Here is a 27,041-nt window from a genome sequence, read left to right on the forward strand (position 1 = left end):
TATGTTCACTACAAACCAAAATAGTGTTGTAAATAAACTTCCAAATCTTTTCAAAACTTATTTGGTGTTTGATTGGTCCTTAATGTGCAAAGTAAATAATGTACAAAGTAAATAAGGTGCAAAGTCAAACCGGAGAAGTGATCCCGGAAATGATTTAGTTAGAAGAACAATCACAGCGCTTGCCGTCTCCGTTGCGTCGACGGATAGTTATAAAATATTGGATGCGCACGTTAGTTTCATCTGTTGCTAGGTAACCGACATAAAAATGTCGATGCTTGTTCGCCAACCTAGGATATCTTAACCTGAGATAAAATAGGATTCCTAAATTAAGATAGGATATGTTTCTGCAATACCAAATTTAGAAAAATCCTATCTAACACTTAACCTATCTTAATTTAGGACTTAAAATAGGAAGTTTCTGTAATACGGCCCCTGCCAAAATGTAGTTCTTTGGGAACATCTTTATTTTTGTATCTCAAATGTCAATACCAGCTTACATAATAATAAGAACTAGAACATGCAGTTTCTCTAGAAAATGTGGTGAGTGCTGTAGTAAAAAGTGAGGTTGAAAATATTTTTTAATAATGCCAGATAGATCCAAAAAAATAAAAATCAAGTGAAGGGATTGGAACATAAGTTCAAAAGTCTAAATGGAGTAAACAATGTAAACATGCACACCATTTAAGAAAATGTAAATGTTTGGAAACAAATAAACTGACAGCTGAATGAAAAGCGCAAAGAATTTGCAAAAAATGCAGAAATGTAAAATTAATTGAACTGAAGATTCTGATATGTCAAATGTATTGTGTGTGTGTGTGTGTGTGCGCGTGTGTATGTATGTATGTATGTATGTATGTATGTATGCATGTATGTATGTATGTATGTATGTATGTATGTATGTATGTATGTATGTATGTATGTATGTATGTATGTATGCGTGTATATATGTGTGTGTGTGTGTGTGTGTGTGTGTGTGTGTGTGTGTGTGTGTGTGTGTGTGTGTGTGTGTGTGTGTGTGTGTGTGTGTGTGTGTGTGTGTGTGTGTGTGTGTGTGTGTGTGTGTCTCAGCTGCCAGAAAGTGATTTTAGCCACGGGAGCGCGCACAGCCTGTTAAAGCTAGGCTATATCGCCTCGAAACGTGTGTACGGCAGCAAAGTCTGATCAGTCATACTAGTCACAGTATATATATATATATATATATATATATATATATATATATATATATATATATATATATATATATGTGTATATATATATATATATATATATATATATATATGTGTATATATATATATATATATATATATATATATATATATATATATATATATATATATACTGTATATATATATATATATATATATATATATATATATATATATATATATATATATATACTGTGTATATATATATATATATAGTATATCACTTATCGCTTATATTTTACTACCAAATATTTGGTTTTACAAGACATGAATCTTCAGCAGACTTTGTTTTTATCTTAAGCAGGTGGGGCTTACATCTAGGTAAGCTGACAAAATGGAGAAGCTACAACAATTTTTTAGTTCCTAATAGTCATTGTGGCCGTCCTGGTCAGTGTTTCTCACGCTGCATGAACTTACACTCTCATGGTTTGTCTGCTTTGACACCAAAAAAAGAATGCAGGCTAGTTCTCTAACCGCATTGGTTGGCTTGTGCTGAAACAGGAAGTAACTGTCAGTCAGAGCACCAGCAACAGCTGACCCCTAACATTGTTTCTTCATATGGTTTATACATTTTCATAAAGACAGCTAATGAAGATTTCACATATTTATTTAACAATGTACTGGATAAATTCATACAAAAGCTGACTGAATAGGATGAGAGAGACTGTTCTGTTATGCACAGGGGCGTAGCCAGGATATTAGGGCCCCATGAAAGGTCATCTGTATGGGCCCCTATGGTGCACGCATTTTGTCCACCATTATATATTAATGCTAAATTTATTAAAATATTTCATGACCTATTGATGATTAATTTATCACAAAAATGTCAGAGCCCTTCCTAGAGTCCTTCCCTCACCTTTGCTTGATTGTCATTTTAAGTGCAATATTTATTCATAATGACGGATTATAACACTTTAAATAAGAATAATAAATCAAAGTTATTCAAGACGACATCAGTATACAACAAGATTCTAACGATTTAAACATATTTATCAATATTATATAAAAAATGTCCAAGTCCGCACGCCTAGATGCCAATTGATTCTACGCTACAAGTTTGAGTATTTTGTGTGAGCTCATCTAAAGTGAGGAATATCTTTGCTTTACTGTACCAGCAGTACCAAGTAATGAGTAGTAAAAAGCTGTAACTTTGATTGAGCTCATACATTACTAATTGTTTATTAGTAATGTAGTACCTGACCTTATCATGAATGGCAGGATTAATAAGTGTTTATAGATTATTATTACCACATTGTTAATGGTGGCCTATTTAAATCATCAATTTATGCTCAAACAAATTTCTTAAAAAAACATGTCTCATTATCTTATAAATAATTTAGAACCGACCATGAATTGTTCTCTGATGAGTGTTAATTTAGGATCAATGATTTACAAATGCCGAATTCAGTTTGAATTCTCGATTAAGTCAGACTTTATTAATGCTAGGTGGATTAGAGATAAGCTATAAAATATAGGCCTATATATGTAAATTAGATATTGAAAAAGGACATTTTAATTCACACACACAAACACAAACACCCACCCACACACCAACATACACACACACAAACACACGCATGCACGCACACACACTCACGCACACACTCGCCCGCACACAATTTTAAGGTACAGTTCAGTGCAATGAAAAATAAGCTTTGTAACTGTTGCTCGGCCTTATGTCCCACCTGGGACGAAGAGAATAATAATAAAAAATCATCGCTTGACAGATGGATAGATACAGGACTACTCTTTTATAATTATTATTTCTGTAAAAACAGAGCTTTTGCGCAGACCTGCCAAGGCAGAGGTCTGCAGAGGTCATCCCATTGCACAGAGGTCATCCCATTGCACAGAGGTCATCCCATTGCACAGAGGTCATCCCATTGCACAGAGGTCATCCCATTGCATGTATTCGGTCAGTGGGTGGGGGGCCTCATTAGGCTCAAACACTTTATTACCTGCATTCTAGTAAATGTGTAGGCACCGATATCCTTCTGCATCAATTGATGGTGGGGAAATCCAAAATAGGGCAGTTCAAGTTTCCAAATAAAATGGAAATGCAGGGAGACTCTCAAGCATTCTGTGTTGCTTTCAAATTATTTTTTGATTCACTCTTCAGTCCTCTTTTGTGTCTTTTGTTTGGGGAAGTAACCTCTTTAAACGTGCATGGGGCATCTATTTCCATCAACGAGAACATTTATATATATAGCTCATATGTGTTTCAGCAAGTTTCATGTTGAAAACTTTCCACACATTCAAAACATATCACACATATCTGTGTTCTTGGATGGATTTTCGGAATCATGCGCATTGCGCACATCTGAACTATGTTATTGAGGCTGAATGAAAACAATAATGCAACGAAATTGGGCAACAACCTATTAAAACATTGATCCCATCTGTTCTGTCCTAGCAGTTGTGTCCTAACAATGGCTATAGGCAGATAGCGAACGGCAAAGTATCAAGCTGGTTTGTCTTCTTAAGATGGAGATTTATTGAAGAGTCCAAGCATTTTTCCTTCATGTTAAACTATGGAATACAAACAAAAAATATAATTACTAATTAGCCAAATATTTACATTTTTATACACACATATTACCCTGCGCACATGCAGATAGTGCTAGCATGATTTACATAAGGATAAAGAATTAGCTAGGCTAACATAAAATTATATCTTGACAAATATTAAATGATTGCCTACATATTGACATAAGTGTTAATAATAAATAAAATAAATATTGATGTGGACGTTTCCCCTGCATCCCCCCGCAACTTAAAACAATGCCTGTGGTGCGATGCTGTTCTCTCATATCACACAAGTGATGCCGCCTTCATTGCATAACTTTTTAGTTGCCACAAAAAAGCGTCTATAGTCAATAGACATAGTGGTCCGGGGCACTTCATCTTTTTTATCATGCTGCATACAGATCATCTTCCCCTTGTTTGTCTGCTTGGATACCAAATAAGGCAGGCAGGCTGGTTCTCTTATCCCATTGGTTGTCTTGTTCAGAAACAAGACAACCTTGTTCAGAAACAAGACAACCCCCCCCCCCCCCCCATATATACTGTCAAGGTTAGATGCCCTTTCTCTCATAGTCTTATTCTGTCTAACGAGGACTACAGTATCTATCATGTATCTGTGCTCTTTATTTCTCTCTGCTTTTTATCTGCTTAATTATTGCTTCGTCGGCCTACAAGGTAAAACCCCAAACTCATTTTCTAGCATTTATCCCAGATATATGTAGCCTATTGCTTTGAATAAATAGTTGATGCCCATTTTAAATCAATATTTTATGAGTGGGAATTTGAACATATCATCAAGCTGGCTACCTATTCTCCAGAGAGCAGCAATAGATATCTTGTTACGGTCAACTTCCTACTTAGTTTGGCAGCATTGGGCCAGTGGTAGCCTTGTGAGTTCACAGAGACTTGTTTTCCAGGTGGATAGACAGTGATTGAACACCAAGGCCTTTGAACCAATACCTTCCATACCTCAAACTTATACAACCTATTCAACCACAGGTCATACCAGTGATCCAACGACCGCTCCTCAAGGACCAGACAACCACCCAGCCACTGAGGGGGAGGTCCGCTTGGTGAATGGAGGGAATGGCCCCTGTTCAGGCAGGGTGGAGGTCTTCCTCCAGGGCCAGTGGGCCACAGTTTGTGATCGTAGCTGGGACCTGGCCGATGCCCAGGTGGTATGTAGACAGGTGGGCTGCGGGAGGGTGCTGTCTGCACCACGTAATGCCAATTTTGGACCTGGACAAGGGCCTATAGGGTTGGGTCATGTCTACTGCAAAGGCAACGAATCTGAGCTCACACAGTGTGGCCACAGAGAACTGTTGAGCCACTACTGTGATCACCAGGAGGACGCTGGAGTTGTCTGTGAAGGTAATACATTTAACATGTGGCTACACATAATCTGCTTTGTCTCCTGCTAAAATAACATGACACTAAATCTATGGCTTATCCTCCTATCCAATAAATAATATCCCATTCTTCTGAAAGCATGCGATGAAAACTTGCTTATTGTGTTTGTTATTTGAGGCTGTCTTCATTCAATGAATTCTTCAATCAACCCGTAGTCAAATGTTTTCCTTTTGTCGTAGCTGCCTCTCCAGTGAGACTGGTCAACGGTCGCTCCAACAACTCCTGTTCAGGCAGGGTGGAGGTCTTCCTCTATGGCCAGTGGGGCACAGTTTGTGATGATGACTGGGACCTGAATGATGCCCAGGTGGTTTGTACACAGCTGGGGTGTGGCAGTGCCATATCAGCCACCAACGAGGCATATTTTGGACCGGGAACAGGACCCATCTGGTTGGACGATGTCAACTGTGGAGGAAATGAAACGTCGATAACCGACTGTAAACATCAAGGGTTTGGTTCTCAGAAATGCAATCACGCTCAAGACGCTGGCATCATCTGTGATGGTAAACCTGCATTTAGTGTGTGTCCTTGTATGTGTGTGAGAGTGTGTGTGTGTGTGTGTTTGTGTGTGTGTGTGTGTCTGTGTGTGTGTCTTTGTCATTGTCTTTATGTGTGTGCATGTGTGTTTTTGGGAGTAGAAAAAGCCCAGTGCAGAACAACAAAGACACGCCCCTGTTGGAGGCATAGTTGCGTAGGAGTAATGACCTGCTCATAGACGTATCACTGGAAAAGGTGGTCGCTGGGTTTGCCGATGCATGGGCTGTCTGTACTTATCAACTGTTATGTTTGTTATTTGAGGTTGTGTTCAGGTTAATGCTTCTTCAATCAACTCGTTCTCGTTGACATTTTTTCTCTTTTCATAGCGGCAACTCCAGTGAGACTGGTCAACGGTACCTCCAACAACCCCTGTTCAGGCAGGGTGGAGATCCTCCTCTATGGCCAGTGGGCCACAGTTTGTGATCGTGGCTGGGGCCTGGCCGATGCCCAGGTGGTGTGTAGACAGTTGGGCTGTGGGAGGGTGCTGTCTGCACCACAAAGGGCCACTTTTGGACCCGGCCAAGGGCCTAGAGGGTTGGGTAATGTCTTATGCAATGGTTACGAATCTAAGCTCACACAGTGTGGCCACGGAGGACTGTGGAAACACAGCTGTGGTAACGAGCAGGGCGCTGGAGTTGTCTGTGAAGGTAATATGAACATGTGGCTACACATTATCTTATTTGTCTCTTGCTAAAATAGCATGATCGTCCTCATTCAATAACTTTTTTTTTTTGACCCGTAGTCAAATGTTTTCATTTTGTCGTAGCTGCCTCTCCAGTGAGACTGGTCAATGGTCTCTCCAGCAACCCCTGTTCAGGCAGGGTGGAGGTCTTCCTCCAGGGCCAGTGGGGCACAGTTTGTGATGATGACTGGGACCTGGTCGATGCCCAGGTGGTGTGTAGACAGGTGGGCTGCGGGAGGGTGCTGTCTGCACCACTTGGTGCCACTTTTGGACCTGGCCAAGGGCCTATAGGGTTGGATGATATAAACTGCACTGGTCATGAATCTGATCTCACACAGTGTGGCCACAGAGGACTGTGGAGCCACAACTGTGTTCACCAGCAGGACGCTGGAGTTGTCTGTGAAGGTAATACATTTATGAACTTGTGGCTGTCTGCTTTGACTATTGCTAAAATATTATGAAAGTAGATCTATGGCTTGTTTCCTACTTAAGTAATTACATCCCACTCTTCCAAAAGCAAGGGAGGAACCCTTGTTTATTAAGGTATTGCCAGAGTTTCTGTGGATACCTATTGTTATTGTAGGGTTTAGGTATTATTATAATTATTCTTGATTGGCAACCCGTATACTTCAGGCTTGCTTACTTGCTCAAAAGTTTTAAATTTCTCACCAACATTTGTATTCTCGGTAAGCAGGTCTCCCAACAGCTTGGGATCAGTTTGCCCGTAGGGCGTTATAAGTCACGGTCAAAGTCAAACAATCAGCCCCGCTACCCTGATGGGGGAAAATTCCTGAAACTTGGTGTTCTACTTTACATCCTTGTTGCCTAAGGGCGCATAATGTCCAACTGGATAGATTTCTCTGTACAGCGAAAGTTTCGTGAACATTTACAAAAATGTACTCTCAATAACTAGTGAAACCAATGACACACAATATGGTACAACATTTACATTTAGGGCATTTAGCAGACGCTTTTATCCAAAGCGACTTGCAACAAGGACATTTGTCATAAGAAGTGCAACAATATATCGCTGTCGGTACAGTAAGGATGTGCATAGAACCATGTGGAAGTACAACAATCAGTAGGCTAACGAATTCCCCGTGTTACAGCAATGATGTAGGGTCCACATATGCCCTACATCATTGGGCATGTAGGGCATTTGTGGACGCGTATGATCCTCAACTTAAAAGGGATATTTTTGCATTCACCCTTTGTTGGAGTCACCTTTCATGACGGCTAGTTTTTTTGTTCCTTTTGGTTGTCTTTATGCTATGACTTCTTCAATCAACTCATTCATCTTGTTTTTCTCTTGTCATAGCTGTCTCTTCCATGAGAGTGAGACTGGTCAACGGTACCTCCAACAACTCCTGTTCTGGCAGGGTGGAGGTCTTCCTCTATGGCCAGTGGGCCACAGTTTGTGATGGTGGCTGGGACCTGGCCGATGCCCAGGTGGTGTGTAGACAGTTGGGCTGCGGGAGGGTGCTGTCTGCACCACGTGGTGCCAGTTTTGGACCTGGACAAGGGCCTATTATGGAGTATTTAAACTGCAATGGCCACGAATCTGAGCTCACAAAGTGTGAGAGAGAACCCTCACCCGTCTACGATGGTGAATGGTGGTACCCCGACTGTGGTCATAAGGATGACGCTGGAGTTGTCTGTGAAGGTAAAACATTAAACATGTGGCTATGCATTATCTGCTATGTCTTCTGCTAAAATAGCAAGGTACTAGATCTATGGCTCATTTTACTATAAAATAAATACACATTTGATGAAAACGTGCTTGTGTTAAACTTTAAAGCTGTCCTCATTCAATAACTTTTTGAATCAAACCGTAGTCACATGTTTTCTTTTCTTCGTAGCTGCCTCACCAGTGAGACCGCCTAACGGTTTCTCCAACAACCCCTGTTCTGGCAGGGATTATTTGAGCTTGTGTTCATTCCATGACTTCTTCAATAAACTTGTCAAATGTCTCATTTCGTAGCTGCATCTCCGGTGAAACTGGTCGACGGTCTCTCCAACAACCCCTGTTCTGGCAGGGTGGAGGTCTTCCTCCAGGGCCAGTGGGCCACAGTTTGTGATCATGGGTGGGACCTGGTCGATGCCCAGGTGGTGTGTAGACAGTTGGGCTGCGGGAGGGTGCTGTCTGCACCACATGGTGCCAGATTTGGACCTGGACAAGGGCCTATAGGGTTGGGTGATATAAACTGCACTGGCCATGAATCTGAGCTCACACAGTGTGGCCACAGAGGACTGTGGACCCGCAACTGTGGTCACCAGGAGGACGCTGGTGTTGTCTGTGAAGGTAATACATTTAACATGTGGCTACACATTATCTGCTTTGTCTTCTGCTAAAATAACATGACACTAAATCTATGTTCAAAGCCGGCAGAATTTCAAACAGCTTTTAATGGCTATTCAAACTCACACATGGTGGCATAATATCTCCCCTTTAAAAACCTATTGAAATTCACAATTCCACTTCATAATATAAGAATTGTAACTATGTATGTATATAGTGGCCATCGCCCTTGGGACGTGTGAGATGTTTTGGGTTAATTTCCACAAAAATGATCAAATGCTTAACGCTATCAGGGCATTTGCTCTCGAGCTGTGACTGATTCACTCTGAATCGCTTGGGGACCCTCACCTCATTGCACCCTACTGTCTTGTGGCTGGTCACTGTCAATTGTTGCCATCTATCCATTGCGATAGTAAGAATTCACAATCACCAGTGACTGCTTTGGTTGTTCGTCAAGTGAAAAAAAAAGTTGTTTAAGTTAGAGTGGCCCGGTTGGATGAGGTTGATGGATCACTAACTCATCCCTGTTGAGTCAGCTGGCGCATCAGACAGCAACAATGCACTTCTGTCTGTCTTTGGCCATCTTCTCCACAGTTATCCAGCTCTGTTGGTGATGTTTCGCTGCAGAGCGTTGCTAATCTAAGATTTAATGTTTTATCCAATGTTACGTTAAATTTGTTCTACTGTTAAATCGGTTCATCTGTTGACAGGTATTCCTGACAACCAAAACAATGTGGAATTAATTAACCTCTGTAGGTCGGTCTTCGCCATTCCCATCATCATTCTGGGTATTTGGTATTGCTGGAGAAAAAAGAGTAAGTCACATTAGTCCACAGTTTGAACTATATAAAACCTTACTCTCATGGGATTTATACATACGTTATGTGTCCATGCCTTTTCTCAATAGAGTATCATACAGAAAGCCTCGATTCTGAACAGGTAAGCTGATTTCCTTTAAATTATGCTCTCCAAATATGTTGCTATTCACATTTGTTACCGCCGATAACTATCCTTTGAATTTCCAAATGTATACGTTAAACCACTATAAATATTGACCATATTAATAAAAGAGAAAATGTTATTAATAAGATAATTAAACAACAAAACTCACGTACATGACATTCTCTTCCCAGAGTCCAAACTGTGACCAAGCTGCCGCCATCTATATGAATGTGAGTCTGTTAGGACCCCCTCCTCTCCCTTTGGAGCCCACTGACATAGAACTCAACCCCATAAGCACCTAGGAGGCTCTATGGGAGACATTGACTGTAGGTTTAAAGTAAGAATCAGCATTATCTTGCCGACATGAATGAAATAAGTATGGAAAAGCAGTCAACGAAGGCCTACATCCCGAGGGTTACCGACATGTCCCTCATCCACAGCTTCTGCTGCCCCTGAGATTAACCCCGGTTACTGGGCTGACTCCTAGTGGACCCCTTAAAGCTGTGAACCCCTCTATTCCTGGCTCACCTCATCCTGACAGGAAGAAAGGGGGAGGGCTTTATGACAGCCACAATGAACATAGGAGCCCCCTTCATTCTTCCTGTCACTTTACTTTTAATGACTTTTATGTTAATGTTAACTAGTTAATGTTACAATCAAAGACTGCCTGCGTTATGAATGTATTCCAAAATCACATATGTTGCTTTTTCATTTGAATGCATGCTTATTGTCTTAGTAGAAGGGATTGTCATTGTTCTCGTGCATGTCACATCTTTATGTTAACCCATTTATGTGGAATAGAGGATTGATTCCTGTGATTATACTTGGCTAATTTACTCAAGGTTGTGTTTGTCACACATGGCCCGATGCATCGGTTCTTGTGATTGGCCAGTGCATGTGAGAGGCATCCAACATTTTTCATTTTGCGCTTGTGTCTTTATCTTTCAAACTTCAGCTTACTCAACCAATATTATATCCGTCTTTTCCGCCATTTTCACGTTATTACTATATACGTCAACCCAGTCAAACCTTGTACAATGCTAGGTATAGAAAAGAAAGCGCCAAGTGCTAGGTCGTGGATGCTGATCTGACGAGGAAGTGACGTAGTTCCCGCCCAGACACAATTGGCTGAAATGTTTGGTAAAAATTTTTGCAATACTTTCTGCGGACTGAAATGTAATTTGAATTTCGCAAACACACTGAGCGTGGCGAAGTGCATTGCAATCAGGGGGACGCTATAGCATTTCAATTTAAATATAAGAACTCAAAATAATTGACAAAATGTTATTCTATTTTTATTGGATTTCATTGATTGAGATCAATACGACAAGAAGTGATGGATCGAAAGAGCACTTGTAGTCCATCTTCGGAAAATTGTAGTTTCACGCTAGCGACGCTAGAGGTCAGTAATACTCACCGCCGCACAATTCATTTTAAACAGGGCTGGCTTTTCCTCTGTGTGAAAGGAAGCAGCTTTTCATCTCTCCTTCACCCGATGACTTCCACAAAGGTTAAGGAAAGGTGGCATAAAGGTTAGGAGATTTGACTTTCCCAATTGGGTCCTGGTAGCAGTACTGTTATGCACAGGGGCCTAGCCAGGATTTTAGGGCCCCATGAAAGGTTATCTGTATGGGCCCCCATGGTGCACAGGCCACATTTTGTCCACCATTCATTCTAAATCTATTACAATTATTTCACTTAATGTAGACAATATATTGGGGAAATATCTGCCCAAAGCTGGCTCTGCTGCTTTACTTTTTATTATTTACTTATTTTCAAGAACATTTTCTCTTTTCATTGTTCAAATAATTTCTGAATTAAAATGTAATAGCCAAATACGATATTTCATGACCCATTGATTAATCATGTATCACTTAAATTTCAGAGCCCTTTCTAGAGTCCTTCTCTCAGGTTTAACTGACATCACCTTTAGCCCTTTTGCCTCACTGCTGGTAATAAAAGTGTAAAATGTGTTGTAGATATGAAAGATAATTTCTGAACACGTAATTACATTTAGTTTGTGATTTACCACAATTATTGAATGTTTCATGAAGTTGTATAGTTCTAGATACATGTACGTTTATAAATTGTAGTTGCAGATCTATATAATCTATTAGTTCTTTAAATACAGATCTCGATCCACGCATGACTATTGCATTCATAGTCTATGTTTTATTGCAAAGTTTTCACAAATTCCCCGGTGCCGGCAAGCGTCAACCCGCCGTATGAAACATTGAGGTCGTGCCTACCTCATTTCTGTCATAACGGCGCAACGGGTAATTAAAACGTCAGCTGGTCCACCACTAGGTGGCATACATACTGCTATTGACAATACGACTTCACTCTCCAGAGGGGCAGATCATTTGTGCTTATGATGAAGGAAGGGAAGTGGCTGAATTGATGAGAGATTCACTGCCATGTATAAACAAGCATTGGAGATGGCCAACACCATTGGTGTTACCCCAACGAAGAGGTGAATTACCGTGAAGCAGCAACGTAGAGGGTATTTTATCCTATTTTATCCTAAAGTGACCACATGCTCAGTGAGAGGTCTTTCTTGGTCGTACGCCGCCTCTAAACCTGGTTGAGATCCAGTATGGGGGATGAGAGGCTTTAGGCCCTGCTCTAAAGAATAAACAGACAAATCCCCCTGGACCCATGAGCGTCCTCCAGAGAGGGGCTGCAGCTGGCCATAGGAGAATGGTCTCTTGTTTTGATAAGAGGTAAGACCATAAGCTATGGTATTACTGTGCTTAATGTTAACTATATGCATTCTTTCTTCATCAAAAGTTGTGAGTAAACTGAATTGATATGGGTTGAATGTGTATTCACTGAATTCTTTATTTCCTTTCAGAACAGAAGAAGCCTGAGCAGGATCTCCACCTTTATCACCTCTTTGTCTCTCTCTCCCTCACCATAGCCTACCAACACTCGATGTATATAGATACAGATCACCTGTAGCAACACCACGCACGCACGCACGCACACACACACACACAGATATACTTCAGTCATAGTTTTACTAAACAGTTTTTCCTAAAATAAATGTTTCAGCAGCAACACGGTACTGTGTGTGTGGGGGGTCTATAAATGAGGACTATCAATTATTTTTTTAATATAGCCTACACTTCCTCCGGAGGTGGTATGACAAGTGTTTTCTACATGGAACCAGGCACCTTCATGGAAAATCTGATCCAAGTGTAAACCTTTTTTTTTTTTTACTTTGTTGACATGCAACTTTCTTTTTTGTAAGGTCTAGAAGTGAAGCGCTTCAGTGTAGCTGTTGTTGAGCTTATCCTCTATGGTTAAGCATTGCTTTCCGTGCGCATTGTTTGCTGTAATACCACTGCATTTCACTTTAGTCACACACTTTGAGACTGTGTGTCGCTTGATAGGCAGGGAGGAGCTGAAGCGGAAAGCTTTTTGTATTATCTTTTAACTGTTACTGCAGGGCCACAATATAATATGCTATCTAATATATCTATATTAGATATTAAATTAATAGGCTGTGTACTGTATATATATATATATATATATATATATATATATATATATATATATATATATATATATATATATATATATATATATGAATATATTAGTGCTGTCAAGCGCTTAAAATATTTAATCGCGATTAATCACATTGATGTCATAGTTAAAGGTTGGGTACGGAATTCGCTTTTTTGGCCATTTTTGCAAAATTACTTGAAATCCTTATCATAACCCGCTTACAGCCACTGAGTCAGAAGTACTGACATGAAAATTAAACTTGTCAATCATCTGTGGAACGGGCAGGGCTCGAAAAACTCCAGCCAATCATTTGGATTGCCACCTCGTTGCATTGGACAGTAAGTACGTCAATCAAACGGTCGTACTGCACTCCCCCTCCCCCGCGCCCCGCGCGCGACCCCTTCGTGCAGTGCTCGTGACCCAGAGCAAGCTCCTGTTTGTTGTTATCCTGCGGTAGCTACTGGAACTAGTTACTCCACATTTGGACCTAGCAGTAGAAGACAATTTCCATGGCAGACAAGATGCCACCATCCCAACCACCACCAGCAAAGAGAAGGAAAACTCTTTTTCAGAGAGTAATTGATAATAAATACGCTGAAAGAGAAAAACTGAAATCAAGAATAATCCTAGGCGCTGCTTTTGAACGTTGGCGGCAACTGAAGGACGAGAAGGGTCTAAAAACCGATGCTTGTGTGGCGGTTGACCTAGTTTCAAAGTTTATACCGTTTATACTCGGTAATACCGGTGTTGAGACGAGTGTATTACTCGGTGTGAAAATGTCCACACCGCGGCAACCCTAGTGAAAACCAGGACTTCCAATACAATTATATGAAACAAACATACATTTTCTAAAAATAGTAATGATTTATGTGATCGTTTAATGTTTATAACATCTGGTGCAACCATAGCCGCGAGAACGTATTCTCAGCAGGGGGTGCTGGAAAAAAAAACCCGGCCTGCACTAGACTCGCAACTCGTCACATTGATAAAAAAGATATATAGCAGCGCAGCTCAATTACACCAGTGCATGCGCGCACAGTTGAACATCGATCGTTGTGTTCACTTCCTTCACACCATGGTTCACATCCAGCTGCTCACAGAACAAGTTTAGCGCACCACCGCTACCCTCACACTTTTTCATATAACCTTTTTTCAGCACTAGGACATATGAGCATTGAATAAATGCTGCGTCTCAACATGCCTTGGACAGCAGCGAGGATGACTCGCTTTGCCACGGGCCGAAACAGTTCGGAGCGACCACAGCCAGAGCGAACACAGCGGGGCAGAGGAGTGTCAGGAAGTCTTTGGTGTACACATCAGTACGGCCTATTTGCACTACAGTTTAGTGGCAATGCAGTGTTTTATTCTATGCCTTTTTATTTTCGTATATTATTTCAATTAATACAATTTATTTATTCATGAAATCAAGATCTGGTCTTCAAATCTTTTTTCCAAATATAGGTCGTATTACAATGGGGTTTGTGTTTATATTCGGACCAATACGGTACAGCGGACGCTCACATGACGTTAAGCATTTCCTGGTGCATAATGTGACGCTTCAGAACCTAAAATCCCGTTTCTCCCCGTTGATACGACAACACATAACCGGCGTTTTCAGAAATCTCCACTTTGGCTGGAGTTTTTAGAAATGATCTTTTTCTGTGATAAGACAGGGCCTCGGACAGGGGGTGTTGCAGCACCCCCAAAACCCCTACTTCCCGCGGTACTGGGTGTAATTTACAGCTGAATGTAGTGCCATGTTGTTAAACGAAAACCTACGCTAGCCTGGCTCGCTCTCGCGCATCTCTGTTCGCGCTCGTGCATGATTGCGCGTCCAGGTATTGGAATGGGTGGAGTCAGAGTCAGCGTTGAAGGAGAGGGGGTAGGACCATTTGAGTTGTGTATTTTCAAAATCTGCTGGCGTTTCGCAAATCGCGTACCCAACCTTTAACTCATTATTTTCTATTCTAAATATCCCTTGATTTCGTGCTGCAATTCTTTTAGTGAGATCAGAGAGTGTTGAGAAGGACAGTAATAAAATATATTTGGTAAGCTGGATATAAGAAGAGAGACCCGCAATGAATTCCACCAGGTCCACTTGACATCGGGTAGGTGCATGACAGTGGTAGGCCTACCGTAAAACTTCAATATCCAAGGCTTTTATTTGTTTCAATCGCTGAACTTTCGAACAAAATTCTTGCTCAGCAAAGATGGGAAATACTACAACATTTATTATTTAAATCAGTATGAATATTCCTACTGTACGTAGGCCTATAGCCTACGAATCACCAGGCTATTGAATAACGCCTACACACACACACACACACACACACACACACACACACACACACACACACACACACACACACACACACACACACACACACACACACACACGGTGGCGGAGCAACAATATTGCGTCTTAATCTACAATATGGTCTTAATCTCTTAGCCCCGTCCACACGAAGCCGATTTCATGGCGAAACCGCAAAGGTCTTGTACGGTTCGGCCTTCCGTCCACACGAAGCCGGCGAATCCGCTGACCGAAACCGTAAACTTCTGAAACCACCCTCGGAGGTGGTTTCAAATCTACCCGGTTTCGTTTTGGATTTGTGTGGACGCCTGAAACCGACTGAAACCGTAAACATGACGTCATCGCCCCACCCCTCGACCCTCTAGCCAATGACTGTTAAGCCCGCGGAGTCTCAGAACTCACAACAACAAGGATTTATGTTGCAGAAGCAGCGCCCCTTATGGGCCAGGCATGTGTACTACAGCGTTTCTACAGATCTACCCGGTTTCGCTTGGCTTCGTCTTTACGGAGATACTGCGAAACCGGATAGATCGAAACCGTAACGGTTTCGCCTGTTTCGGCTTCGTGTGGACGGGGCCTAATCTACCCCTCTGGTTCGATGCCGTACTCTCATTTCCTCATTCTGCCTAACGAGGCAGGGTTACAGTATCTAACATGTATTCATGGTCTATATTTCTCTCTGCTCTGTATCTCATGGATTGGTTTGTAGGACTACAAGGTAAAAAACACATTTTCTACCATTTGTCTCTGATTAATGCAGCCTATTGCTTACGTTGTTAGCAGTTATCTGGTAAACGTGAACGTCCATTTTAAGAAACAAAATAAATAACCTTATCATTAGTGTTTCTATGTTATGATATAGCATACAATATAGATTGAGCTTTCTAACTCTATAGGTCAGCTATAAATGAATCACATATTCAAATAACAAACGTAAAAACCGCTTCTTAAAAGTCTTAAAACGACATAAATACAAATGTTTCAGTAAGTAATGTGCCTATTTTCTTTTGACTATATGTAAATAATTGAATGTAGCATTTTCTGTCGATTGTATCTGTTTGTATGTGGTAGGCACATTTTAAAACCTTCTTTGCAACGGATACAAACAGACTTGATTTGAAATTTTTTGATTTATAGTGACATTGTGTTAATGGATCAGTCTAGGGTAATTGGAAAATGTACATATATATATATATATATATATATATATATATATATATATATATATATATATATATATATATATATATATATATATATATATATAGCATTTATCAATTAATACACCATTATGTTTTACAACCCAATATTATGTTTTAATACACGTGAATCTTCCCCTTGCAAGTAATGGCATGTAATCAAAATAGAAAAAAAAAAGTTGAAGGAAAGTTGTGTTCCTAATAGCCATTGTGGTCATTGTTTGTCATGCTTCATGTACAGTGGTAGGCATGAATTTAGGCACCCATGCTAAAGTTGACTAAAAAAATCATCTTTTGAAAATTGATCTTAATGCCTTAATCAAACAATTGAGTATGGGTCCCTGAAAGTGAGGCGACATAGTGCTCCCAAAATAGTGGTCTGTTTCTCATAGCATCAGGCTATAGGACTACATGTTGTACTTGAGGATTTTTATAGTAATAGTTTTATAATAATGTATTATACAATTTATGAAATGTATTGGTCCCTGAAAGTGAGGCGACATGGTTGAGCGCTCCCGAAATAGTGGTCTGTTTCTCATAGTATTAATCCAGTACATGTTGTACTTGTGGATCTTTTTGCATCACAAGTTTTATAAAAATGTGTGTTGATACAATATTCCGATATCATAAAACAATATTTGTTTTGAAGTTCGCATTTTACTTGGGGAATATATCATTTTTGAGTGAAAATGACCCAAAAGAAATGTTACATACCTCAAATTTGTTATTACAGTTGACATCCATTTGATTATTCCTTCATCCAAACAGTCTTTTTTCCTTTCATAACTTTAGCGGTTCAGAACTGCATTTTTAAGCTGTTTCAAAAGGTCAATGCTTTGCTGACAATGAAACAGCAGACTGTTCAAATATATGCAATGTGTTGGATTGATATATGAATAGATAGAATTTCCCCCCACCAGAATACATTTAGGATCTCCACCAGGTCACCCTAATGCAGCAGAATGCAGGAAATCATATACCCCCCCCCCCCCCCCCTCATTTGTACATTTTAAGGTCTAATATAGCAACATACAGTATAATGATCTTTGGGACCTTTTTATATTTATCCACTTCATTCATGCTCCTGCTGTTCTCATGCAAACACACAGACTCCCCTCGTGCACACATGCACAGCTTTCCAATAATCCATCCTTTCCAATTCCTACATACTTCCACAGTACACACTGTCTCCCCCCCCTCCTCCCCACATCCAGTCACCCCCCATACATACCCCCCCCCCCCCCCATGATGCACCCACCCTCTCATACATACCCCCCCCCATGATGCACCCACGCTCTCATCGACACACCGCATCTGTTTTCTGGTGCAGAAGCAGGAAATAACAGGAAGGAGACGGTCGGAGCAGCAACCACAGCTGATGCTCTGACAACCCTTACGTGATGTTCATCACATTTTTTTTTCAAGTTCAGTTGCTGTTTGGGGTTAGGTAAGGGCAGCCAGCTAATTAAGAATATTTGCTGAATGAAACCAACAATGCAACACATTGTTGGTTTCTCAGAATAAAAACATTGTTCACATCTTTTGGAGAGTGGGTGTGTGTGGGTGTAATTTTTACTGATTAAAAAAGTTGCCAGTGCCGAAGAAAAGGGCTTGCCCCCGTCAGAGAAAATGTTGCATCTATTGGAAACGTCATAGTGGTTTTCCATAATAAAAGCACTATGCTTTGGTCCTAGGCTTCGTTCACACAAATGGATGTTTTCTCAATATTGAGGTGGACGTATCCCCTGCTTACCCCTGCAACACCTATGGCGTGATGCTGTTCTCTAATTTCTTCATTCTGACTGATGAGGCAGGGCGATGGTATCTAACCTGTATCTCTGCTCTATATCTCATTTTATGGTTCGTAGGCTTTCGAGGTAAAACCAAAAATATTTCCCAACCTTTTATCTCTGATAAATATAGCGTATTGCTTTCATTGAAACAAGTTATCTGTTTTAGGTGAACATCCATCTTTACTAAACATTATTTTCTATTGAAATATCGAAATAATTTTCTTCCGTCCTTCTTTAATACAGATTCGTTTTTATATCTTGATGAAAAAGGGTATCAGTATAGACAGCTGGATCAATAAATGTACGAACATTATAACATTGCTCTGTTTAATTAATTAGGGTATTTTTTATTTGAGGGTACACAAATAAAATCTTGTGTTTGCCGAAGGGGAACGATTTATTCTTAGAAATCTTAACACCGTAACCCAAATGTCAGGTCTTCCAATGGAAAGCGACAATAAGATCAAGGACATACTGTCACGTCCCACCCTCTCCTTAAGTTATGGATTATTTGTTTCTTTCATTCTGTCATTGTTTTCTGTGGTACTTTGTAATGCTCATTTTCCTCTCATTCCACGTCGCTCCCTGCGCTTGTTTCCCGCCTCTGATCTTCTTCCCCCACCTTGAATCTTTTGCACCTGTCCCTCGTTATCTTTCCCCTCCTAGTATATTTAGTCAGTCCCAGCCTTCCAATACCCATACTACCATACTATTTAGCATTGCAGATTTTTTTTTGTATGTTCCAATCAGGGGCGTTGCTAGACCTAGAGTTTTACTGGGGCACAGGCCCCCAACTGCCAACATTTTTTTTTTTACGTGTGCACAATATGCCATATATGGATACAGAAGGGTATGTACGAGCTTCAAAATTGTTGTCACTGTCATACTGTAGGCTATATTAAAGCACTGGTAAAGGTAAAGACGCAAAGATGGATTCATGAGTACCGTACAATTATATTTATTTAAACACATACACATCTCAAAGATTTACAAATAAGGTAACTGACAAATAAACAAAAAGTCTCTTTATGACCGTCACCTCTTTATCAGGAGAAGTCTACACTTCTATATTTATTTAGAAGCTGTGTGGAAACAGCATAATTTTGCCAGAACGACATGTACTAAAAAGGCAAGAAACAAGGTTTAAAACTAATAGAATTTCTGACTTAAGGTGAGGTGGCTCATTGCCACCAATCAACCTGGAAAATGTTATAGAACCATCAAAGCTCTTAAATTAAACTAAATAAGGCCATACACTACTGCATATAGCCTTTTTAAATGATTATTTTTTCACTATTAAGCTGTATCGCCGCGCCTTCATGGTGGCAAAGCGGTCAATAACGTGGCTTTGACTCACTTTGAATAGTTGCTCCTTTTCAATGGACAAAAGAGAAAGTTGGTGAAGCCTTCCTTGCCCCATGGTTGACCTAAGCTAGGTGTGGAGCCTTCTCAACACACTGAAAGATCGCTCACAACTACAACTGTTTACAGGAATTGTGAGTGCAATGATCTGAATTATCTGTGTCAATGTTGGGATCATTGTTGGATCCAGTATGTTAAAAACACCCTGTATATCCATAATTTCCTTTTTTGTGTTAAGGAAGTTTTTGTCTAAAACTTCCTCAAGTTTTGAAGACAGACAATTTTTCATTCATTATTCATTTTCCGCGTGTGTGCGTGCACGCATGGTGTGTGTGTGTGTGTGTGTGTGTGTGTGTGTGTGTGTGTGTGTGTGTGTGTGTGTGTGTGTGTGTGTGTGTGCTATAAAACTACAGGCTACAGACGCTCAGTATTGAAAAACTGGTGCTAATTATGTGGGCAACATTCTTTAACAGCAATCAAGTTGTCATTGTTTGTGTCAAACAAGTTGTGAATTTGTTGTAACGTTAAAAAAGGAGATGACTTACTCTGGGCTTTTTCCAGCTCCCGTGGTTTCCAACGAAACATGATCAACAAAAAAACAAGGAATTGAAAGCTACTTACAATATGCCTAGGTTACATTAATTTCCCCTGAAGGCAGCAATGTTCCACTTTCAGCTGGAATTCACGGTACATCGAAACCACATGTCTTCTTTAGATTTCAGTTCCCTTTATTTATTCACACAGTTCAGCAGCGGCATTTATTCAGAATCAGAGCCCAAATTAAAGCTGCAATTAGGGCGACTATCACTACCCAGCAGAAAAATAGATGCACTATAAATGGTTTTGTATAGCAGTCACGAACATGAGCATAGTTGTGGAAATGCTGGTATTAGAAAACAAAGTTGACGGGAATTAAAGTGCTGCACATCGACTGTACAAATGTAGATTATTCATCACAAGAATTTTAATTCAGAAATCGAATAGGCTAATAAACTCTGAATTGTGAGATAAAATTCAGCATTCTGATAATAAAGTCAGAATACTTGGATAAAATCCGAATTCTGATAATTAAATCCAGCATTAAAGGTTCATTTAAGAAGGTTCTCACCAGTCATTTGTCGCCTGGTCGCAGTGTCGAGTTTTTTTTTAAAGTAGTTCACTAGTCGTAGCGTGCAAATAAATTGCAGTGTCAGAATTCTGAGAATTTTGTCAGCATTCAGATTTCCCAGAATTCTCTTACACTGCAAAATAAAGCGCTACTACTAGCAAACTAGTTTCAGCGTGACTGGAGAGAACTTCCTTAAATTAACCTTTAATGCTAGATTTGCATCAACGCTATTGTGTGAATTAGTATGGTTCTCTTTCATGGAAGCCGGAAGTGGGAGATTCCTTATTTTTTTTACCATTATTGTTTTATTAACAAATTTCTCCTACAGGGGATTGATAAAGTTCTATCTAGACTATTGAACAGAAAGAAACACTTGGTCATACTTTAAACACTTTCAGAAGAGTCACGTGGACGAATCCGTAAATAACAGTTTTTTTTCATTGGTTGTTGCGTTAAATCTTACCCAGATACAATAGGGCTATTTTCTGATTGGCTTTTATGTAGCCCCTTTCGTTTTTTGATTGGCTGGTAAGAGGCAGGCTCGACTGAAGACTCCCGAGGCAGCAGGAGATGCACTTGATGAATCCTGCCGATTCCATAGCGAGAGCGGCGCTTCTGCAGATGAATTTAATAATGATCAATGGAATTTTACTGGGGCACTGGAGACTTTTACTGGGGCACGTGCCCCAGTAAAAAGGGGCTGACGACGCCTCTGGTTCCAATACATAGTATTAAAAAGGCAGTAGGCCAAAAATACCAGGATTTTGTACTACATCCGGATGCATTTCGTGGTATGCAAGCCAGTATGCTCTTTGCCTACCTTCCACGTTACCTTGCAACGTGTTTATATGCAAACGGGCATAAAGAAATGCACACACTGAGAGTCAAACAAAGATAGACGGACAGAAATGGATGATCCTGCAGAAACTGTTGAATAAGAGGCTGAAGCAATTTCCAAATGTTTTTTTTTTCACAAAATGTTGTACAAACAATATTTCTACAAATCTATCTCCATTGTAGGCTATACTTATATTTTTACCTTGTGGTTGATTGTTAAATGTTTTTCAATTATGAATGTTGAGGTGTCTTCCATTCATTTCATACAACCACAGTAAATTATTGGACAGTTTTTTCTTTGTTATTAAATGGTGTATATATTTCGTGTATATCACTTAATACACTATTATTTAGTTTTACAAAACACTTAAATCCACAGCAAGCACTCTTATCTAAAGTGACATACAAGTGATGCCGCCATCATGGGATCCATTTTTAGTAGCCACAAAAAACCGTCTATAGTCTTGTTTCTCATAGACATTGTGGTCATAGTCACTTAGGGCCCTATCTTGCATCCTGGGCAATTGACTTTCCCACTGGCGCATGTGTCGTTGATAGTTTGTAACTGGCGCAGAGCGTTCTTTTCCCTCCTGCGCCACGCGTCGGTAAATTAGGGAATGATCTTGCGCCCCAGGGGGCGGCTCGGCGAAAGGAGGAGGCGTGTTCTGGCGCAAATGTTCCCTGGTGCTATTTTTCAGTTTCAGAAACCATTTGCGGCACAAACCAGGAAATACCTGGTTTAAAGTCGCCACCTAGCCTAGCCACACACCGGCCCCGACGCGCGCCCCTTAACAGTGGTATAATGAGCACATACCACAGCCTGGCGTGATCTATTGCTTAATTATACCACAGGTCGAACCAGTGATCCAACGACCGCTCCTCAAGGACCAGACAACAACCCAGCCACTGAGGGGGAGGTCCGCTTGGTGAATGGAGGGAATGGCCCCTGTTCAGGCAGGGTGGAGGTCTTCCTCCAGGGCCAGTGGACCACAGTTTGTGATGATGACTGGGACCTGGCTGATGCCCAGGTGGTGTGTAGACAGTTGGGCTGTGGGAGGGTCCTGTCTGCACCTGGTGGGGCCACTTTTGGACCTGGACAAGGGCCTATAGGGTTGGATGAAGTCAACTGCAATGGCCACGAATCTGAGCTCACACAGTGTGACCTCATTGGACTGTGGCCCCACTACTGTGGTCACCAGGAGGACGCTGGAGTTGTCTGTGAAGGTAATACATCCATGAACATGTGGCTATGCATTATCTTATTTTTCTCTCGCTAAAATAGCATGATACTAGATCTATGGCTTTTTTTATTATCAAATAAATAGGCATGTGATGAAAATGTGCTTATTGTGTTTGAAGTCGTCCTCATTCAATGACTTCTTCAATCAACCCGTAGTCAAATGTTTTCATTTTGTCGTAGCTGCCCATCCAGTGAGACTGGTCAACGGTCTCTCCAACAACCCCTGTTCAGGCAGGGTGGAGGTCTTCCTCCAGGGCCGGTGGGCCACAGTTTGTGATGATGGCTGGGACCTGGTCGATGCCCAGGTGGTGTGTAGACAGTTGGGCTGTGGGAGGGTGCTGTCTGCACCACATGGTGCCAGATTTGGACGTGGCCAAGGGCCTATAGGGTTGGATGATGTCAACTGCAATGGCCACGAATCTGCGCTCACACAGTGTGGCCACGGAGGACTGTGGACCCACGACTGTGGTCACCAGGAGGACGTTGGAGTTGTCTGTGAAGGTAATACATTTAACATGTGGCTACACATTATCTGCTTTTTCTTCTGACAATAAATCTATGGCTTATTTTCCTATCCAATGAATAATATCTCATTCTTCAGAAAGATTGTGATGAAAACATGCTGATTTAGTTTGTTATTTGAGGTTGTCTTCATTCAATGACTTCTTCAATCAACCCGTAGTCAAATGTTTTCCTTTTGTCGTAGCTGCCCCTCCAGTGAGACTGGTCAACGGTCTCTCCAACAACCCCTGTTCAGGCAGGGTGGAGGTCTTCCTCCAGGGCCAGTGGGCCACAGTTTGTGATGATGACTGGGACCTGGTCGATGCCCAGGTGGTGTGTAGACAGTTGGGCTGTGGGAGGGTGCTGTCTGCACCACATGGTGCCAGATTTGGACGTGGCCAAGGGCCTATAGGGTTGGATGATGTCAACTGCAATGGCCACGAATCTGAGCTCACACAGTGTGGCCACAGAGGACTGTGGACCCACGACTGTGGTCACCAGGAGGACGTTGGAGTTGTCTGTTTAGGTAATACATTTAACATGTGGCTACACATTATCTGCTTTTTCTTCTGACAATAAATCTCTGGCTTATTTTCCTATCCAATGAATAATATCTCATTCTTCAGAAAGATTGTGATGAAAACATGCTGATTTAGTTTGTTATTTGAGGTTGTCTTCATTCAATAACTTCTTCAATCAACCCGTAGTCAAATGTTTTCCTTTTGTTGTAGCTGGCCCTCTAGTGAGGCTGGTCCACGGTCTCTCCAACAACCCCTGGCCAGGCAGGGTGGAGATGTTCCCATCTGACAGAGGATTATACATTGACAATGTATCATCTCTCGGGAAGCATGTCCCCGAAAACACAGATGAAAAAGGTCACTCAAGAGACACATCCTACTGTTCCTTTTTTAAGTTAGAGTGTCCCGGTTGGATGAGGTTGATGGATCACTGACTCATCCCTGTTGAATCCCTTCCTCTGTTTTATCTGTTGACAGGTATTCCTGGCAACATAAACAATCAGAAATTAATTAACCTCTGGCGTTCGACCTTCGTCATTCCCATCCCATTCCCAATCATCATTCTGGTCATTCTTTATTGCTGGAGGAAAAAGAGTAAGTCACATTAGACTACAGTTTGAACTAAATTAAACCTTACTCTCATGGAGATTTATTCATACATGTTATGTGTCTGTGCCATTTTTTCAATAGAGCATCATACAGAAAACCTTGATTCTGAACTGGTAAGTAAATTATACCCTCCAAATATGTTGCTATTCACATTTCTTACCCCCGATAACTACCCTTCGAATTTCGAACTGTCAACTTTAAACAACTATAAATATTGAACATATCAATAAAAGAGAAAATGTTGCTTATAAGATAATCAAACAACAAAACACACGTACATGACATTCTCTTCCCAGAGTCCAAACTGTGACCAAGCTGCCACCATCTATATGAATGAGAGTCTGTTAGGACCCCCTCCTCTCCCTTTGGAGCCCACTGACATAGAACTCAACCCCATAAGCACCTAGGAGGCTCTATGGGAGACATTGACTGTAGGTTTAAAGTAAGTATCAGCGTTATCTTGCCTACATGAATGCAATAAGTGTGGAAAAGCAGAGTCAACGAAGGCCTACATCCCGAGGGTTACCGACATGTCCCTCATCCACAGCTTCTGCTGCCCCTGAGATGAACCCCGGTTACTGGGCTGACTCCAAGTGGACCCCTTAAAGCTGTGAACCCCTCTATTCCTGGCTCACCTCATCCTGACAGGAAGAGAGGGGGAGGGCTTTATGACAGCCACAATGAACAAAGGAGCCCCCTTCATTCTTCCTCTCCCTTTACTTAGAATGACTTGTATGTTAATGTTAACTCGTTAATGTTACAATCAAAGACCGCCTGCATTATGAATGTATTCCAAAATCACATATGTTGGTTTTTCATTTGAATGCATGCTTATTGTCTTGGTAGAAGGGATTGTCATTGTTCTCGTGCATGTCACATCTTTATGTTAACCCATATATGTGGTATAGAGGTTTGATTCCTGTGATTATACTTGGCTACTTTATGCATCGGGTGTTGTGATTGGCCAGTGCATGTGAGAGGCATCCAACATTTTTTGAAAATAACATGAAGCCTGAGTCCTTCGCAAACCAACTAATGTTTTGCGCTTGTGCCTTTATCTTTCAAACTTCAGCTTACTCAACCAATATTATTTCCGTCTTTTCTGCCATTCCGTCTTTTCAGGCCTCTTTTTTTTTTTACTTGTGAATTGGGATTCAACTGGCCTAAAAGATTCCCTTTGGCCAAGTCCGACCTAGGTGAATCTCACTGTATGGCGACAACCTTATTGAAATCAATCCGACAAGAAGTGATGGATCGAAAGAGCGCTTGTTGTAGTCCATCTTCGGAAAATTGTAGTTTCACGCTAGCGACGCTAGAGGTCAGCAATACTCACTGCCGCACAATTCATTTTAAACAGGGCTGGCTTTTCCTCTGTTTGAAAGGAAGCAGCTTTTCATCTCTCCTTCACCCGATGACTTCCACAAAGGTTAAGGAAAGGTGGCATAAAGATTAGGAGATTTGACTTTCTGGATTGGGCCCTGGTAGCAGTACTGTTATGCACAGGGGCGTAGCACAGGATCTTAGTGCCCCATGAAAGGTTATCTGTATGGGCCCCTATGGTACGCAGGCCACATTTTGTCCACCATTCATTCTAAATCTAATAAAATTATTTCACGTAATGTAGACAATATATTGGGGACATATCTGCCCAAAGCTGGCACTGCTGCTGTATTTTTTATTATTTACTTATTTTCAAGAACATTATCTCTTTTCATTGTTCAAATAATTTCTGAATTGTTTTAATTTTAAAATGTAATAGCCAAATGCGATGCTTCATGACCTATTGATGAATGAGATATCACTTACATTTCAGAGCCCTTTCTAGAGCCCTCCCTCTCAGGCTTAACTCTCCTCACCTTTAAACCTTTTGCCTCAATGCTGGTTATAAAAGTGTAAAATAACATCCATATTTGTTTCATGTGTTGTAGATATGAAAGAGGATTTCTGAATACGTAATTACATTTAGTTTGTGATGTACCACAATTATTGAATGTTTCATGAAGTTGTATAGTTCTAGATACATATACGCTTCTGAATTGTAGTAGCATAATGAACATAGTAGTTGCAGATCTATATAATCTATTATTTCTCTATAGACAGTATAATTGTTTTGAATAATGTTTTTTGCACTTTGGACATTGGCGGCATCAAGTGGCCGTAAATGTGTTATTTAAGTATTTTCTGTTCCCTTGCTTTGCCAATTAGCTCTGTCACCTGTGTCTTATTGCTCCGGTCACATGACCAATCAAGCCATGTATTTAAGCCCTAATTATACCTATGTTTAGTGCTTAGTCTATGATGTGCCACGTTCGTACTCTGACCGAAGCTAAAGTCTTGTATTGGAAATTATTATTGATCCCCTGTGTTTTGACCGCTTGCCTGCTCTCTGGATTACCCACTTGGATTTGCCCCTTTGGTATGACGTTTTGGACTTTTGTCTTTTGATGAGGATCTA

General features: G+C 40.9%; 1 protein-coding gene across 1 annotated transcript; it reads left to right on the forward strand.

Moving 5' to 3' along the window:
* Window positions 1-4,322: 4,322 nt before the first annotated feature.
* LOC130387157 (deleted in malignant brain tumors 1 protein-like) lies at window positions 4,323-26,537 on the forward strand. The gene is made up of 19 exons (XM_056596154.1): window positions 4,323-4,403; window positions 4,728-5,099; window positions 5,318-5,638; window positions 5,999-6,319; window positions 6,439-6,759; window positions 7,673-8,017; window positions 8,336-8,656; window positions 9,364-9,468; window positions 9,561-9,592; window positions 9,787-9,889; window positions 16,054-16,137; window positions 22,571-22,969; window positions 23,139-23,459; window positions 23,665-23,985; window positions 24,191-24,334; window positions 24,455-24,571; window positions 24,668-24,699; window positions 24,883-25,028; window positions 25,134-26,537. Exons 1-18 carry the CDS (start codon window positions 4,337-4,339, stop codon window positions 24,991-24,993), a joined length of 3,837 nt encoding a protein of 1,278 aa, XP_056452129.1. The 5' UTR covers window positions 4,323-4,336; the 3' UTR covers window positions 24,994-25,028; window positions 25,134-26,537.
* The last annotated feature ends 504 nt before the right edge of the window (window positions 26,538-27,041 follow it).

Source organism: Gadus chalcogrammus, chromosome 8, assembly GCF_026213295.1.
Source record: "Gadus chalcogrammus isolate NIFS_2021 chromosome 8, NIFS_Gcha_1.0, whole genome shotgun sequence".
NCBI lineage: Eukaryota > Metazoa > Chordata > Actinopteri > Gadiformes > Gadidae > Gadus > Gadus chalcogrammus.

Bases quoted from the DNA above. Each gene is read 5' to 3' on its own strand.
- LOC130387157 (XM_056596154.1), top strand. From the start codon at position 4,337: ATGTATCTGTGCTCTTTATTTCTCTCTGCTTTTTATCTGCTTAATTAT. The intron at 5,639-5,998 runs GTAAACCTGCAT...CTCTTTTCATAG, and splicing joins CGCTGGCATCATCTGTGATG to CGGCAACTCCAGTGAGACTG. The intron at 23,460-23,664 runs GTAATACATTTA...CTTTTGTCGTAG, and splicing joins CGTTGGAGTTGTCTGTGAAG to CTGCCCCTCCAGTGAGACTG.